General features: G+C 32.2%; 1 protein-coding gene across 9 annotated transcripts in view; it reads left to right on the plus strand.

The window, feature by feature from the left end:
- Positions 1 to 15,279, plus strand: part of TBC1D32 (TBC1 domain family member 32) — an 82,279-nt gene that overhangs the window by 23,746 nt on the left and 43,254 nt on the right. For all 9 annotated transcript variants that reach the window (XR_005264622.2, XR_003496472.3, XR_003496473.3 and 6 more), the window contains 6 exons: positions 2,700 to 2,782; positions 4,402 to 4,540; positions 5,187 to 5,274; positions 6,801 to 6,919; positions 7,601 to 7,717; positions 9,499 to 9,587. Coding sequence is in view for 6 of the 9 variants with exons in the window: in XM_027454613.3 (XP_027310414.1) it covers positions 2,700 to 2,782; positions 4,402 to 4,540; positions 5,187 to 5,274; positions 6,801 to 6,919; positions 7,601 to 7,717; positions 9,499 to 9,587 (635 nt within the window). In the remaining 3 variants the exon portion in view is untranslated. The remainder of the gene's footprint in view (positions 1 to 2,699; positions 2,783 to 4,401; positions 4,541 to 5,186; positions 5,275 to 6,800; positions 6,920 to 7,600; positions 7,718 to 9,498; positions 9,588 to 15,279) is intronic.

Genomic DNA, 15,279 nt, shown 5'->3' on the forward strand with positions numbered 1-15,279 from the left:
GTAGTGAGGGATATCCATCTCCTTTCTCAGGTGACATGTGGTAGGACATGAAGAAATGTTCCCAAGCTGCATCAGGGAAGGTTTAGATTGTGTGTTAGGAATTATTTTTGGTTAGGTTTTGTGGAAGATACAGAGAAAAATAGGAGATTACAAATATTTGACTGAAATGCTTAGGTGCCATTGAAATATTCTCAAGAGACCATAATGAGATGTGCAAGCAGGTGTTCTTGTCATACCTGTATATGGATATCTTATGAAGTATAGAGATTGCATTTTAACTTCTGTCTGATGCTAGTCTAGTGTTTTTTCTGCCTGAGAGAGCTTGGGTCCAACAGCTCTGACAATTTTGCTTTCTATTATAAATTTACTGAACAAGAAATGTAGATCCTTGCTTTATTCACTAAACTTTTCTATTTTCATTGTTCCTATAGCAGAGTTCCTATGTGCAGTTTGAAAATTCTTACCATCTATTATGTTATTGTTAATATGGAAAAATGGCAGCAGATGCTGCAAGAGCAGTTTTCAGAAAGTTCACAGTAAAGTAAAATTCAAACAGAGGTTGGAATCACTAAAATTACAGTGTCAATATTTAGATAAGGATAGTGTATTAAACTTCAACTTTGGGTTCCAGCAAAACTGAAACAGTATATTTAAATGACAGATACTAGACCTCTTTGTGGAAAGACAAGCTGTGCTACAGTACTTTATTCTGAACAATTGAAACTTTTTTTCCCCTCTCCAGTGTTTGTAAAATACTTTCTTAGAGGAGAAGGATCAGACCAAGCTGAAAAAAAAAATGTTTAAAATACTAAAGCTTTTTTTTGAAGTCAAGGAAGCGGGAAAGAGATTGAATGCAAGGGAAACAAAATGGAACATCTGTTCTCCTTGTCAAATGCTGTATGCTTTTATAATGCTTAGAAACACAGTCACAATGTAAACTAAGGCAGAAAGTATCAGAAAGATAAAGCATGAAAGAAGACTTGAATCGTTACCTTGTGGATATTTTTCACTACTTTCATATACAAGTATTATCACAAAAGCATAAATCTTGATTGAAAGTAAAATATTACAACCATAATTATATCACAGTAAACTCTATTTCCCATTAGAAAATGTTGGTTTTGAAACGTTCTTCCTTGCATTGAGAACTTTGGAGTTTAGTTCAATTTAATCATGCTGTAATTCACATAACTCAAAAATCTGTCAATCTTTCTGTGCTTTCCTGGTATGTAAGTAGTCAAGTAAGTCTTACTTGAACTAACTTGTTACCCTGTTTAATGTTTATCAGTCAGACTGTCATATACTTTTGATGGGTATTTCCATTTATTTGCTCTAAAGTACCATAGCATCTACACATACACAAAAAAAACAACAACAACAAAAAAAAAACTTTGCACATCAAAAGATTTTATTATGATATATAACATCATTTAGACAACTTGTTTTGACACGTAAGGGATAAATAGCATGAGTATGTGGAATTGAATCATGAAACATTTAACTGACAAAATTCTATTTCTTCATATTGGTTTGGAGATCAAGGGGAATCAGGGCTTCAGGAATCAACAGTTTAGGACAGCAAAGTCATGTTTTCAACTCTGCCATCTTGATTTTTTTAAATATTTTTCTGTTGTTCAATTTCAAAACATCTGCAGTTTAAAATATTCTACCATTTATTCTTGATCAGAAATGGCAGGCCATGAATAAAATAAAAATAAAATCCAAGCATTAGTTATAAAGATTTACCACCTGTCTTACATGGCAGATCTTGCTGGAATTCTGAGGGAGAAACTGGCATTTTTGTACAGATGATGATAAAGGGGAAACTTAACAGGGCCAAGGTAACTAATTAATTTAATTCATGAATCTTCTGTGGATGTCTTAGATCACATTTATAAGAGGGTAAGTTAACTGAAATTAACAACTTCTCACTTACATTAGAATATAATAATATGGTCCTTATCCCTAGAAACATAAAAATTTTAAACCATTAATCCGAAATATAAGGTGCTCTTCACACAAGTTAATTTTAAACATCTTTTTAATTAAAACACCATCAAATATGTTTTTATGTGTGCATGCACACACATATATATAGAATCTTTATCTCTCTGTAGCTTCATGTATATCCATACCTATACACATAAATCATATAAGTAAAATTATAAATAAAATATAAATAAATATAAATAGTATAAATAAAATGAATATTATAAATAAAATTAAAATAGGCAGAATTGCTCAATTGGCATGCTCAAATTTGGCATTGAGTCATTGGTTCCGGAGGTTATTATTTCCATTACCTGTGGCAAAAGCAGAATTAAAATGTTGTTCTGTTTCTTTAGTTTTTGCATGAAAATTTTGGCTAAAAAAAAAATCTGATTAAAAAATACATTTTTTTAATTTCAAAAATTAAAGAATAAAAACTTAAAAAAAAGAAAAAAGAAAAAAGTAATAGCTTTAAAATGGTTTATGCCTGAGTTAAAAATTGAAAGTGAGCTTTCCTGGAATAAAAAATGTAGTAGAATGATATATTCTATACCAAAGGCTAGACTCCGAATCTGATCACTGTTATTTATTTATTTATTTATTTGTTTCTTTGTTTTTTTAAAGTAAAATGAGCAAGATCTGAAGCTTAAAAATGGTGTAAATAAGCAGTGTAAGAAGGGTTGTTTATTATTATTACTTTAATTTCACAGATAAGCTTGCTTTCAGAAAGAGTACCCACTCCTGTAACTGGTGCAGACTCTACTTCATCAATAAGTCTAGAGTCAAAAAATGTGTAAGTGTTGATGCTTAATTTATGCATGTGCACAAGTATGAATGGACACTGCAATTTATTCCCAATTCAACATTTTATAACCCTGTATTTTTTAGGGCTTTTGCCAGGAACATGGTCAGCCTAGCATGAGTCTCATTTGAGTGGCTCTGATGGGATGTTAATTTAAAACTGTTCTGCTGAATGGTATCTACACCTTCATAATACTATGTAACAAGATTGCCTACATTCTGGCTGAAAGTCAGAATGTAGGCCATCTTACATGTTAAGACAAAGACATCCTTGCTTTTATATTGCAATTTAATGTCCCTTATGTGTGTATATATATATATATACATATATATATGTATATATATATAAACCTGTATATTTCTTATCTGGAAGCATACAGACCTGTGAGCCTTAAAATTGAGATTTATGTTGGTGTTAGTGCAGACCCAGTTATTTAAGCAGATTTTTGATTATACTTGAACATAGATCTCATGTATAATTTGCAAACATACTACAACAGTTTTGACTGCAGCCTGTAGTGGTGGCATGTGGACTGGATAGCAATTCCAAACTAGTGGTTAAAAGAAATTCAGAAATGCAGAGCTCTTACTAAGGAGGCTATCACTAATCAGTACCATTGGCATAAGCTACAATTTCCTTCTATCATCTAGATTTTCTATTACATTATAGAACGAGAGAAACTGATAAATTTCTGTGTGAAATTTTTGCTTCAGAACACAGAATGGCAAGGATTGTGCAGAAGTGATTAAAGTTTGGGGTAATGGTTGACTGCTATGAGAAAAGCTGCTTGCTGCACAAGGATAGGATTCTTAGTGATAGGAATCAAAAGCGGGAAAATGAGAACTACAAGTGAGAATCCATTAAGCAAGTGCTTTTAGGGAAGCAGAATCATATGAGTCTAGTGACGCCTGAAGTGGTCGGTAGTACCTTCTCAAAGGTCATGGAATTGATTCACTTTTATTTTGGGGGACAGAATATTTTATAGGGCAGAAGGCATCATCATACTTGCTTCTTTGTAATTGCTGTTTTCCCTGCCATGTTGGTAGAAAGTATTACTGCTCTTAAAAAAAAACAACTGTTGTATATATTGCTCCTTATTTTGTAATTCTGTACTAATTTTCTAGCAGGAGTCTTTCTCTCTTCAAACATGGGTTTTTATTAGTTACTCACAGTGTTTTTACATCAGTGAGAAAGTCTTTGCCAGCTTTGCCACTTCGCAACTGCCACATTAATGCCTTAAAAGACTTGTCCAGAATTAAACAGTAAATCATAGGTACATGTATGGATGACACAGGTCTTCTTGGTTCCCTTTTGCTTCATCTGTCTGTTCCATGCTCCTTCCTTACCATGTAACCTAATCCTTCTGCCAGAATGAGTTTGGATGTTTGTGCATTATTATTATTATTATTATTATTATTATTATTATTATTATTATTATTATTATTATTATTATTATTATTATTATTATTATTATTATTATTAAGATAACATAGACTAAATGTAGTCAGGTGAATGAAACCTTTTGCTTTTTAAAGTTAATTTATAGTTTTTCCTTTTTTCACTATTTATATATATATATATATTAAATGATTATTTTGCTACTCCTACAGTTTATTATGGGAAGAAACCTTGCTAGATGCCTTGTTAAATTTTTCTGCCACACCGAAAGGACTTTTTCTGCTTCATAGTACAGGGGCCATGAATGACTGTGTGAGCTTTATGTTCAACAGTTTATCAAAAAAACTCCAGGTAAGTGTTATAGAGCAGGTACAGTATTTCTTTCCTTTAATGGTTACAATAAAATAAAGAAGAAAGAAAATAATAAGAAAATAAATCCAGAAGAACTTTTGTCATTTATACTGCACAGAAAATTAATTTTAATTATAGATAATGATCTTTGATGTTAGTGTCCCGTAGATATAATTTTGTTGGATGTTAACCATCTTTAGAATGCCATATATATATTGAGTTTTTATGACTTTTTACTGAGAAGTTCCAAGTAAAATCTTGTTGGTAGGCATTGTTGAGATCTAGATAAAATGTTAGCATGTAACCAAAAATCAGCTTATATGCATTTTAGGAGAAAAAATATAGTGGACATACTACTGAAAGTGTGCAAAGAAATTTATAATACCAAACTTTTTATTATTTGCTGATGTTGCATCTCCCAAACATAGCATTTATCATTTAAATTTTGATAAGATACTTTACTTCATGTTTTGCTTGGAATCTGACCCTGGCAAGTCTGTACAAGATAATATCTGTGAACTGTTCAAGTCTAATATTACAGTGGATTAAATTCTATAAACATGGGCAGGAAATATTTAAGAGATCTTTTGAGAGTTTCATGTCCTCTTCCATACTAACTCTGTGCTTTTATATTTGTTACTAACAGACAAACAAATGTGAAGAGTTTGGTAATGGAGTGATTATTGCACAACTGGCAACAACACCAACAGGTGCAGTAGCTCTACAGAGTTCAGGTAATTTTAAGAAGGAAGTTACAAGAATAGTTATGCACTGTAGTCTTGCACAGTAGAAAAAAATGGTGGGAAAGGTATTAAAAAGATGAACTGACTGGAATAATTATTAATTATGCATTATGAGCAAAGGCTCTTTAAATGCCTACCGTTTTTTATTATTATTATTCAGGGAAATTTATTCTTTCAGACTTGAAAGTCATTCAGTTATCTCAATGAAAGCCCTACCCCGCCCCCATGTTACACAAATTTTTATTTCATTGTTAGTGATTTCCAGAAATCTGCTGCTTGTGCATTTATGACTGTTAATAATAATAACAATAATAACAATAATAAGAATAATAACAATAATAATAAAGCTGTTAATAATTTGCAAGTACTTATTGATTGGCAGATCAGAATTATTAAGTGCTGATTTCTGTAATTTGTATATGCACTTTTCCATGGCTACTGACAACTCAGAGTGAGAAGCTTCATAGACCTGAATGTCGTTTTTGCTCTGGTGCAACGAGACAGAATTGAGATTTTTTTGATTCATGTTCAGAGAAATTAACTGTTGTCATACCACACATGTGTCTAGGTAGTCGTCGTGTTAATTAGAATCTTAGCAATAAAGTAAAGCTATCCTCGAGTTGCTAAGGAATTCAGTGAGGTACAGAAATTGCTTATATTCTCTTTAAGTAACTAGAAATGGTTGGTGTGTAATTAAAGTGGCTTGGCTGAAAGATTATTACAAAGGCAGGGAAGTTCTGCCAGTCAAGGAAACTGATTGTTATTTGTTTATTATTTATGCCTCTGGGATTTTTCAGAGAGCAAGGAGCAGACTTACTTGAGTAAATCCATCTGTCCTATTTAATGTTCCCTTGCTTCTTATGGCCTTCAGCATCAAAGAAAAATGGTAGATCAAAAATAATCAGCATTGATTTTCAGCCCTTAGAGCAGGTTGTGTAATGTCTGTGAAGTTTATATTAAGTTTGTAACTTAGACTTGGAGATTTCAAATGTAGATGTCTATTTTTCCTTTTTTAAAAAATATTATTACTAAACTATTTAAATTCGGTTAGTGGTGTTTCCCTTACAAATATTTTCCGGTCATTATAGTATGTTTTTATACCCTTTTCATACTATAACTCACCAATAAATTGTGCATGAATACAGATTTACAATATCTTACCAGTAAAACCCCAGAGCCAATGCTAGGTAGTCTTGAGAAGTTAACATCAGCTGCTCATTTACATGAAACATGCAATATATATAAATATCAACCTACTGTAGTACAATATTCTTTGTGAACTGCTACTGTAAAATTGAATATCAGCACACTGCTGTAGAAAGGTAACTTGACCAAAGGATTGAGAATAGAAGGGAGAGAGTAAGACTCAGGCAGTCTGTCTTGTGAAATTTTAGTACATAGTGTAGAAAATTTTGAGAATCTGAGTTAGAACTGTGGTATAAAATGTTTTTTAATATGAAAATTGTTTTTCTGATATTCTTACCGTTCTCATGATTAAAACAAAAAAATTGTTTTAGGGTTTATAAAGGCCCTTGTAACTGAATTATGGACTCTTTTGGAGTGTGGAAAAGATGATGTGAGGATAACTCAACCCAAATCTACTCCAGTTGACCCTATTGACCAAAGCTGTCAGAAGGTGAGAAGTTAATTAATAATCTTCTTTACTGACGTGGAAAAAAACAGTACTGTGTTTCAGATATTATGATACATAACTTTCACTAGTTTTTTATTGCAACTATGCCTGTTTTCTGTCATATGGGGCAAAATTGATGTAATATGCTAGTCAAATAATGGTTAATTGAAAAAATTATTCTGTTACCTGGTAGATCACAATGCCAATGTTCCATTAAAGATCATATAACAGGAAATAGGCATGACAGAAGTGAATATCTCAAAATACTAGCTATCAGTTCAAGTCTTGAATTACAGATCAGGGAGGAAGATGTGTTTTAGAGCGTGCTTTAGAGCGTCTCTAAAATTTAGAATTGCATGGTAGTACAAGTGTTAGGATTTTAAAGAAAATTCTGAAGTTATTTCCAGAATTATATTTCATGTACTCCATTGGAAAAAAATTCAACTTTACTAAGCCACCACTTGTAAAATTTGATTGCTTCTACATGCTTCCCAGAGACTACTGGCCTTTTTGATTGTATACACCTGGCAGGTTTGCAGTGATTTTGGCAGCTCTATTTATGTCAATTCCAGACTACACAGAAGGATAAGAACAAACTTAAAGTAAATAATTTTTAACATACATTTTGTTATACTTAGCTGACTAACAATACCTTTTGTCATCCTTCTTATTTTCTTTCTCTAGTCTTTTCTGTCTCTGATAAACTTGCTCACTTATCCTGCAGTTCTTGAGCTCCTGAGTAAACAGGATATACCAAATAAACCAATGTATTCACTCCGTGAAGTACCTACAGATATTATTGTAAGTAGAGTTTTATAGATTTTAAAGAAAAATAATAGTTACATGAGGATATATTTATTGAGAAATTATTACTGTAATAAAAAGTAAGTTATTACTTCTCCTTTGAAATTTTCTGCATTTTGTATTATATACAGCATGAGGGCAGTATATGCACATATCAATTCATATTAACCAAAATTTTCATTTTGAAATCCTAAAGATAATAAAAAATTTGATGCCTAATTTAAAGATCCTATTTCCTGGCTTGTATGAGAGTGTGTTTTTCCATGGAAAAAGTGACATCATTATCTCTGTGTGTGCATGCATGCTAGCAAATGCTGGAAAACACCTATATTTGTATGTATATAATATTGCTTTATTACACTGTGGATTCAAAAAAAACAGATAAAAATAGAAGTACCTCAGGCTTTCTTAATAGCACAGATGATTCATGCAAACAAAAAATCACTAACCGGAAAATTACTGATCAAGGCATATTTTAGTCTTAAGAAAAATAGTATTATGTTAGTATCATTTGGTATCACTTCTTCCAGCCACAATCCATTTATTTTTTTCTCATCTGTGAAGCACAGGCAAATTTAATCTGTGACCTTGAGTGGCAGTTAAAATTAGATCTTTGCTAATGAGCTAGCACTTTGAATTGCTGTTGCATTAAAGTGTTTGCTTAGTGCAAACAAGCTGGATTGGTGATAGTTTAAGTTGTTGTTTAGACTGTGTATATCATAATAGTGTACATTATGTTTGGAAAATATTTTTGTAGGTTTTTTTGTGTGTGTGTGTGTGTTTTTGCTTTTTTGTAACACCATTTTGTTGATTTCAAGAGTGAATGCTGTGAAAAGTTTTTTTTTTTTTTTTTTTCCAATTTACTCAGTATTGGCATGTCCACTGATAGATACTACTAAAGTAAAGTCATAAAGTTTTTAGATACTACTAAAGTAAAGTCATAAAGTTTTTTGAGCTACTGGAAGCAGGGGAGATGTATGCTGAAGATGATAAATATTTCATAGTTTTCAAACTGTGGTAGATCTTAAGTATTTTTTTTTATGGCTTTTGAAAGCGTATGTTACTTTGGCTTTTGTGGAACTTCCAAAAATTTTCTGGAATTCTCTAGGTTTCCAGGTATAGCAATACTGTAAAACTCCAAGTTAGACAATCAAGACCGTGTAGTTAACAGAAGGAAAATAGGCATTAAAACGGGGGTGTTCATCTAACATTAACATATAATGGTTGAGTCTGAATACTCAGAAAACTCTCTGTTACATTAAATGATGTAGGATCAAAGATATAAACCTCAACATTCAAGCCTAGTCATCATGGATGGCCTTGGATGCTGGCCTCTGAAGGTAAGTGGCAGTGTTTTGAACAAGTGTTAGAGAGGGTGTTACACTAAAGGACTTGCTGTTTTTTTCATTAAATTAGATGTGTACACATTTCAAACATGAAAAAAAAAACAACACACACACACACAAAATAGTTTAACATTTGTCTCGTGATTTAATACTGAATAAGAACTCAAATACATGCCATGCCACGATCTTTTTGTATATTCAGTGATTTTTTAAATCTAATTACTATGTTATTTTCCTAACATTCTCTGTGGTTTCTTCTTGCTTTCCACCAAAAAAAGTCAATGGCACCTCTTTTTACAGAAATAATTTAAATATATATATATTTAATAATAGGTTTCATTTTATAGTAAACATCCCTAAAGAACTGTTATCTGTGTGAAATACAGAGCTTTGTTGTTTTTTTTTTTTTTTACATTTGTCTTTCTTTTGCAGGATATCATTGACAGGCTTATTATTTTGAATTCAGAAGCTAAAATTCATTCCTTATTCAGTTATGAACAATCACATATCTTTGGTTTGAGGTAAGATGCTCTTTTTTATTCTCTGGTCACATTAACAAAATAGGATATAACATGCTTGGATGTGTTGCTTCTGATAAGATAATATTTGTTTTTTATTATGCATGAAGGTGAAATTCTACACTCCTCCCTCCCACCCCTTTTTTAACAGAAGAAGATTGAATGAAAAACGTTCTACAAAATGAAAATGGCAATGAATCTAATCTTATTATCTGTAAATGGATATATTGTAATATGATAAGCAATAATAGAAATTGTGTGTTGTTATTTTGTGTAGCTGATTGAAAAGAACGTGTTACATTGATTGTAGTGCATGTAGCGCATACAACAAAAATCATATTGAAGTACTATAATAAGCCAAGTATTTTAAACTATATGAGGTTTTACTATATATAGTCTCCCTCTACTTAGAATTATTTTTTAGTACATTGGTTTAAGTATCACCAATTTCACCCATAATTATTTTGAAAGTAGCAGATCACAATTATTTCTGTAACCTGAAGTAACATTAATATTAGAAAACATGAACATGACAATGTCAGCATATTTTAACTGTTTTATAATATTTTAACATACTAATTAGAGTTTCTGCATTTTTTGTGCTTTTTCCCCCCTGTTTTCCAAAGATATATATATAAATCCTTTAACAGACTTATTTATTAGTAACATGTTTCATGCGATTGAAATAAAAACTGTCTTGGATTGTGCTTCATAGTATGGAAATATTTGATAATCTTGCTTGGGCAGGGTATAGCCCAGTTGGTTACGGACTGCAATATTAGCTTTCTGCAACTGTATCTTTACTTTAATACCAAGGTAAAATTATTTTATACTATGTATGGCTAATGATAAGATGTAGTGTAATTTGCTGATAAGTATGAGTATGGAAGATATGAACAGTGGCAGAATTCGTAGGTGGGAGATAAAATGATTTTGTCTTCTAAATCGGGATTTATAAATGCTGTTTGGGTGAAATCAGTGGTTGGATAGGAATGAGAAATTCTAAGATATTATTTGAAAATTAACATGCTATGAGGCATTTAGGTTTATCCTGACTCCATAAAAAGCTTGACAGAAACCCAATGACTTAAATAAAAATGAGGGAAAGTGAGCTGTTTTAAAGTTTAAAATAATAATTTGCTTTTAGATTGTGTTCTAGACGTAGAAGGTAAAAGAATGCACTTCTTGTACCGTGATATTGGAATGCTTTTCTTTGTAGGCAAAAATGATTTACTGAATCTGAGCATGTAAGCAGTTGACTCCCATGCTGTAAGGCAAAGGCTGTTATACAAATCCATGAATCATGTGGTGAAGTTGTGTTTAATGCCTACAACATTTTTAACACAGCCTCTGCTCTGTGAGGTAAAAGAACTACCTGTAACTACACATACGAGCAACGTAAAAAACTCATCCATAATCAGTCAAAAGAAGCCATATGGTTAAGCAGATAAGATGGGCTTTAGAGTTCACTGTGGAAATTGCATTTTCTGCTGAAAACAGACAAAGTCAAAAAACAAGCGGAAATCCAGAAGATGTCTGATATTCCTCTTTTCACTTAATACGCAGAGCCAAATTGCCAAATTCTTCCTTTTTTTAAAAAAATTTTTATTTTTGTTGTTGTTCAAAAGTCCTGTTACCTTCTTATCCCTTCATTGCCTTTCCTATAACAGGATGATTCAAGTCTAGGGATTATAATACAGGCCTATGTACACCAAAAAAAGAAAGTAAAAAAAAAAGTAATGAACTGTTTTGTTATTGATTAAGTAGCCTTTTATGAGCTTGTGGGGCTTGCTGTTATTTTTATTTTTCTCCAGGTAATTGAGAATTGGCACATACAAGCCTTCTGCTATGGCAAATCCAAATGCCTGCACAAGGCAAATATATAATATTATGTAGTTACTCAAAATTTTCTATTACAATAATACTCGAATTCTGAATGAATCTGGTATTTGCCATGCTTATGGTATTGTTTACAGTATTATGCCTTGCAAGAAACCCTAGTCTATATTATTTTAATGTGAGAGGTATACAGTTACTGTCAAATACATTTTGAAAGTGAGTTCCATGAGCTTTTCTGTGAATCCTGCTGACCACAGACATCTGTGTTCTGAAAAGTAAACCTTTTATTGTGCACTTGGTATGCTCCTTGACCAAATCCCATCAAGAATATCAAGCTTAGCAGCATTTAGATCAAATACAGTATCAAATGTTGAACAGATCTGAAAATGTAGGCAGCTCATTAAAAGGAGCAAAAGAACTGTATTTCTCTGCTGCTATGTAGAAATAAAACACATTTTTGTGAGCATTGAAAAACTGAATTGTTTTGTAGGATTTTGGTAAAATGTTTACCTAGATTTTTTTATTTTTTTTTCCCAATGACTTTAATACTAGTAAACAGCCCAAACCACTTTCTCTAATTTTTCACAGCATCTGCACAGCCATGTACTTTGATATTTGGTCAGGTACCATTGTACTGTGGCTTGCCTAGAGCCAAGTGCTGAACTTTGATCTGTTTAACTTATAGGTTATATTCTCAGGTCCTGTAAAACCTTTCTATTGCTCAAAAGTTTTACAAAATTGTTTATTAGAATGTTAAGCAACTTCTGCCATTTACCACTGTATTTTTCTTCATGTGTGTACTGTGCTTCAGTGATTTAAAAATGTTTAGTTTATTAACTGTTTAACTATATGCAATTTAAAATATATGTGTTTCCATGGTTTATTTAAACAATACAGTATAGTATATTTAAACAATATAGTATAAACAGTATAGGTATATTCATTTATCTCTTCAGTGTTATTATTACATTTTCTGGTGGCTGATTGTTTTAATTTTGATTAAGTATGAATTCTGAAGTATTACACTGATGGACACCTCTGCAGAGACTCTACTGACAGCTTTCTTTTTCACGCTTTCCTCCTCTGAGAAGTAGTGTCAGGGAAAAATCAAAGGGAAATTGGAGGGAAGCTCGATAGGGTTTTGCATAGCCAGTATCTCTTAGCCTATAAAGAAAGTTCCTGAGAGTGCATTTGTACAGACAAGTAAAATATCAGTTCCACAGCAAGTTATCCTAGTGGGAGGCTCCTTTTTTGTAACTCTCAGCTCGGAAGTGGTTTGGCCTAAGAACCTTCTTCAGCAGGCACAGATGGTTCATTGTTCCTGGACTTTTGGCAGGTCATTTCTGGTCTGATCCAAAGAGATCCAAAGGCTCTTGGATCTTGATTTTTTGAAGCCCGTTGAGTCTTAACGTTTCAGGTGCTTTCAAGTGTAGTTTTCTGAGCACACTTCTAGGTGTCTGTTTTGTAGTCAGGGATTAAACAGGTAATTTCTTGACCCACAAAGGTGAATGACATAAATCCCATACATTTTGCTCTCCCATGGGAGCACTGGAGTATATTGCCCAGAAAGGCAGTGGAGACTCCTCCTTCCTTCGACATCTTCAAAAACGACTTGAACATGGTCCTTGGCAACCTGCTTGCTAGGTATCTGATCTCCAGAGGTCCCTTCCAAACGTAATCATTTTGTGATTTTGCAATTAAATCCTTTTTTTTTAATTTATTTTTTATTTTTCTGATCCATTTGTCTTTTATTGCAGCTATTGCATATTTCCAGGATAAGATCTATTCACCTGAAGGCACTTCTCATATTTTTTTATATTATTATTATTCAAAAAGGGAAACTTTAGACGAGAAATTGGAGATAAGAATAGAAAAATGAAAGCTCATAGTTCCTAATGTATATATAGAATGATTTTCGAACTGTCAGTTCAACTTCAAAGCAGATTTGGACTTACTTAGAAGCAGGAGGAATTTTTTTTAAGCAGTCAACATTGGCTGATAAAAGAGCATTGAAGACTTTTCAGTCGCTGTACAGCCTGAAAGTCTGGGTGCACAGGAACCCATACAAAAATTCTCAGTAGACTTTCTATTTTAGAAGATTCTTAACTTAAATTGCCATCAGAGCACGAATCCTAGGAAAAGGGAATTAACAGCAGTAATCAAACTAAGAAATTTGAATGTTTTATTTATAGAGAGAATTTCCTTAATTTACTGATCAACTTAATTTCTTTGATACAAGCATACATATTGATTGTATCTTAAAAGTTATTGGATGTGAGAGAGAACAATTTTCATAAAGGTGAAAACCTTTATGAAAACTTAACCACCTCCCTTTCAAGGCTGATCTCTTTGAATCATTGTAACTTTTATTAACAAAGGAGTTGAGTAAACAGTGGTAACATACTTTTTCTTTCAGACCAATGAATATCCCACATCAAGGCAACTCATAGTATTTCAGTAGGGTGAATACATCTGTGAGTCGAGTTTTTTCTCATGCTGAGAAAATGTATGCATAATATATGTATTTTCAAAGCCTCTGCCTAAAGCATTATTCAGGCATTAACATATAGCTGTGCTCTCTATTCAGAAATCCAGTTTTCTGTGAATTTTGGAGTGATACTGTATTGTTAACTGGATTAAAGCATGACAAAGTACCAATTTTTTACCTTAGATAACGAACCCCCAGTCTCTAAAAAGTATCAATAGTCCAAAATAAGTTCAAAGTTATCCAGTTAGTCCTGACTTGCATAAAACAGAAGAAGACTGTTATTGAGAGTAGACATGGACATGGTTTCATGTTTCTTTTTTTTCCTTATCAATCTTACATTCTTACATACATATACCACTACCTTCAGCCTTTTTTTTTTTCCCCATAGGGGATTTCTTTGGTTATAAGTCGGTAAAGCTCCTAAATGTTATAAAGTCAAAAGATCTTGTATATGTACTTTCAGAATTAGAAGAATATTAGTTGTTAGCCCTGCACTTGTTCATTGAAACACCTCGTGCTAGTAGGCATTAAGCAAAAATAACAGTACTCTGTTCAACAGTTTGTCTTCTTGCAGGAAAGTATCTGGAAAACTCAGAGAATCAAATCCTCTTCCTTCAGATAGGCAAACTGGGGCTGTTTAATTTTAAAGACAAAATATGCTTGCTTAGCATTAGAGACTTCTGAAGACAGTGTGTTTTGTAGAATCATAATTTGAACTGCAATGAAAAGTAGATTAATTTCAGGCATGTGTAAGGTAAAGCTGAAAAAAAGAGTATCTGTTACAGTGCATATGTATGATAAGTACTCTGTATGGTACTTTTAAATGTATATATTTATGAAAAATTAAAGAAAATTGGAAATATTAGTCTAAATCACAAGTTCGTCAATATCAGCTTCAAGTTGTAGAGCTATAGAGCTTGCCACAGTAGAAAGTGGGTATTGTATTATTATTGGATTAGTGTAATAAATATTCTGACATTGTTAAGTTGTATTTTTTTGTTGTTTCATAGTATATCACAGTGAATACATTTTTTTCTTCTAATGCTCATTTTTTTACTTGCTGAATGGGTGCAGAAGATTATAAAAATGCATTATATCTATTTCTGTTGTTCTACAAAATTAGTAAGGGAAAGATTTAGGAAAGAAAATTTTAATGGCTTATACTATATTGACATCAAAATCAATCAGCCTCTTGAAATTTGCCTCAAAACAGAATGTATTAATCTAAACTTCCTCTAGTGCATTCCAGTGAAATCCAAGTGAATGAATTAAATCCTACAGGAGCTGGGAGACGAACAAATATATGATTGTTAGGCAAGGGATAACTGCATGTTTAGGAAAAATAGATAATAAACACCCCTGCATTCT

The sequence above is a fragment of the Anas platyrhynchos genome, chromosome 3, assembly GCF_047663525.1.
Source record: "Anas platyrhynchos isolate ZD024472 breed Pekin duck chromosome 3, IASCAAS_PekinDuck_T2T, whole genome shotgun sequence".
NCBI classification, from domain to species: domain Eukaryota; kingdom Metazoa; phylum Chordata; class Aves; order Anseriformes; family Anatidae; genus Anas; species Anas platyrhynchos.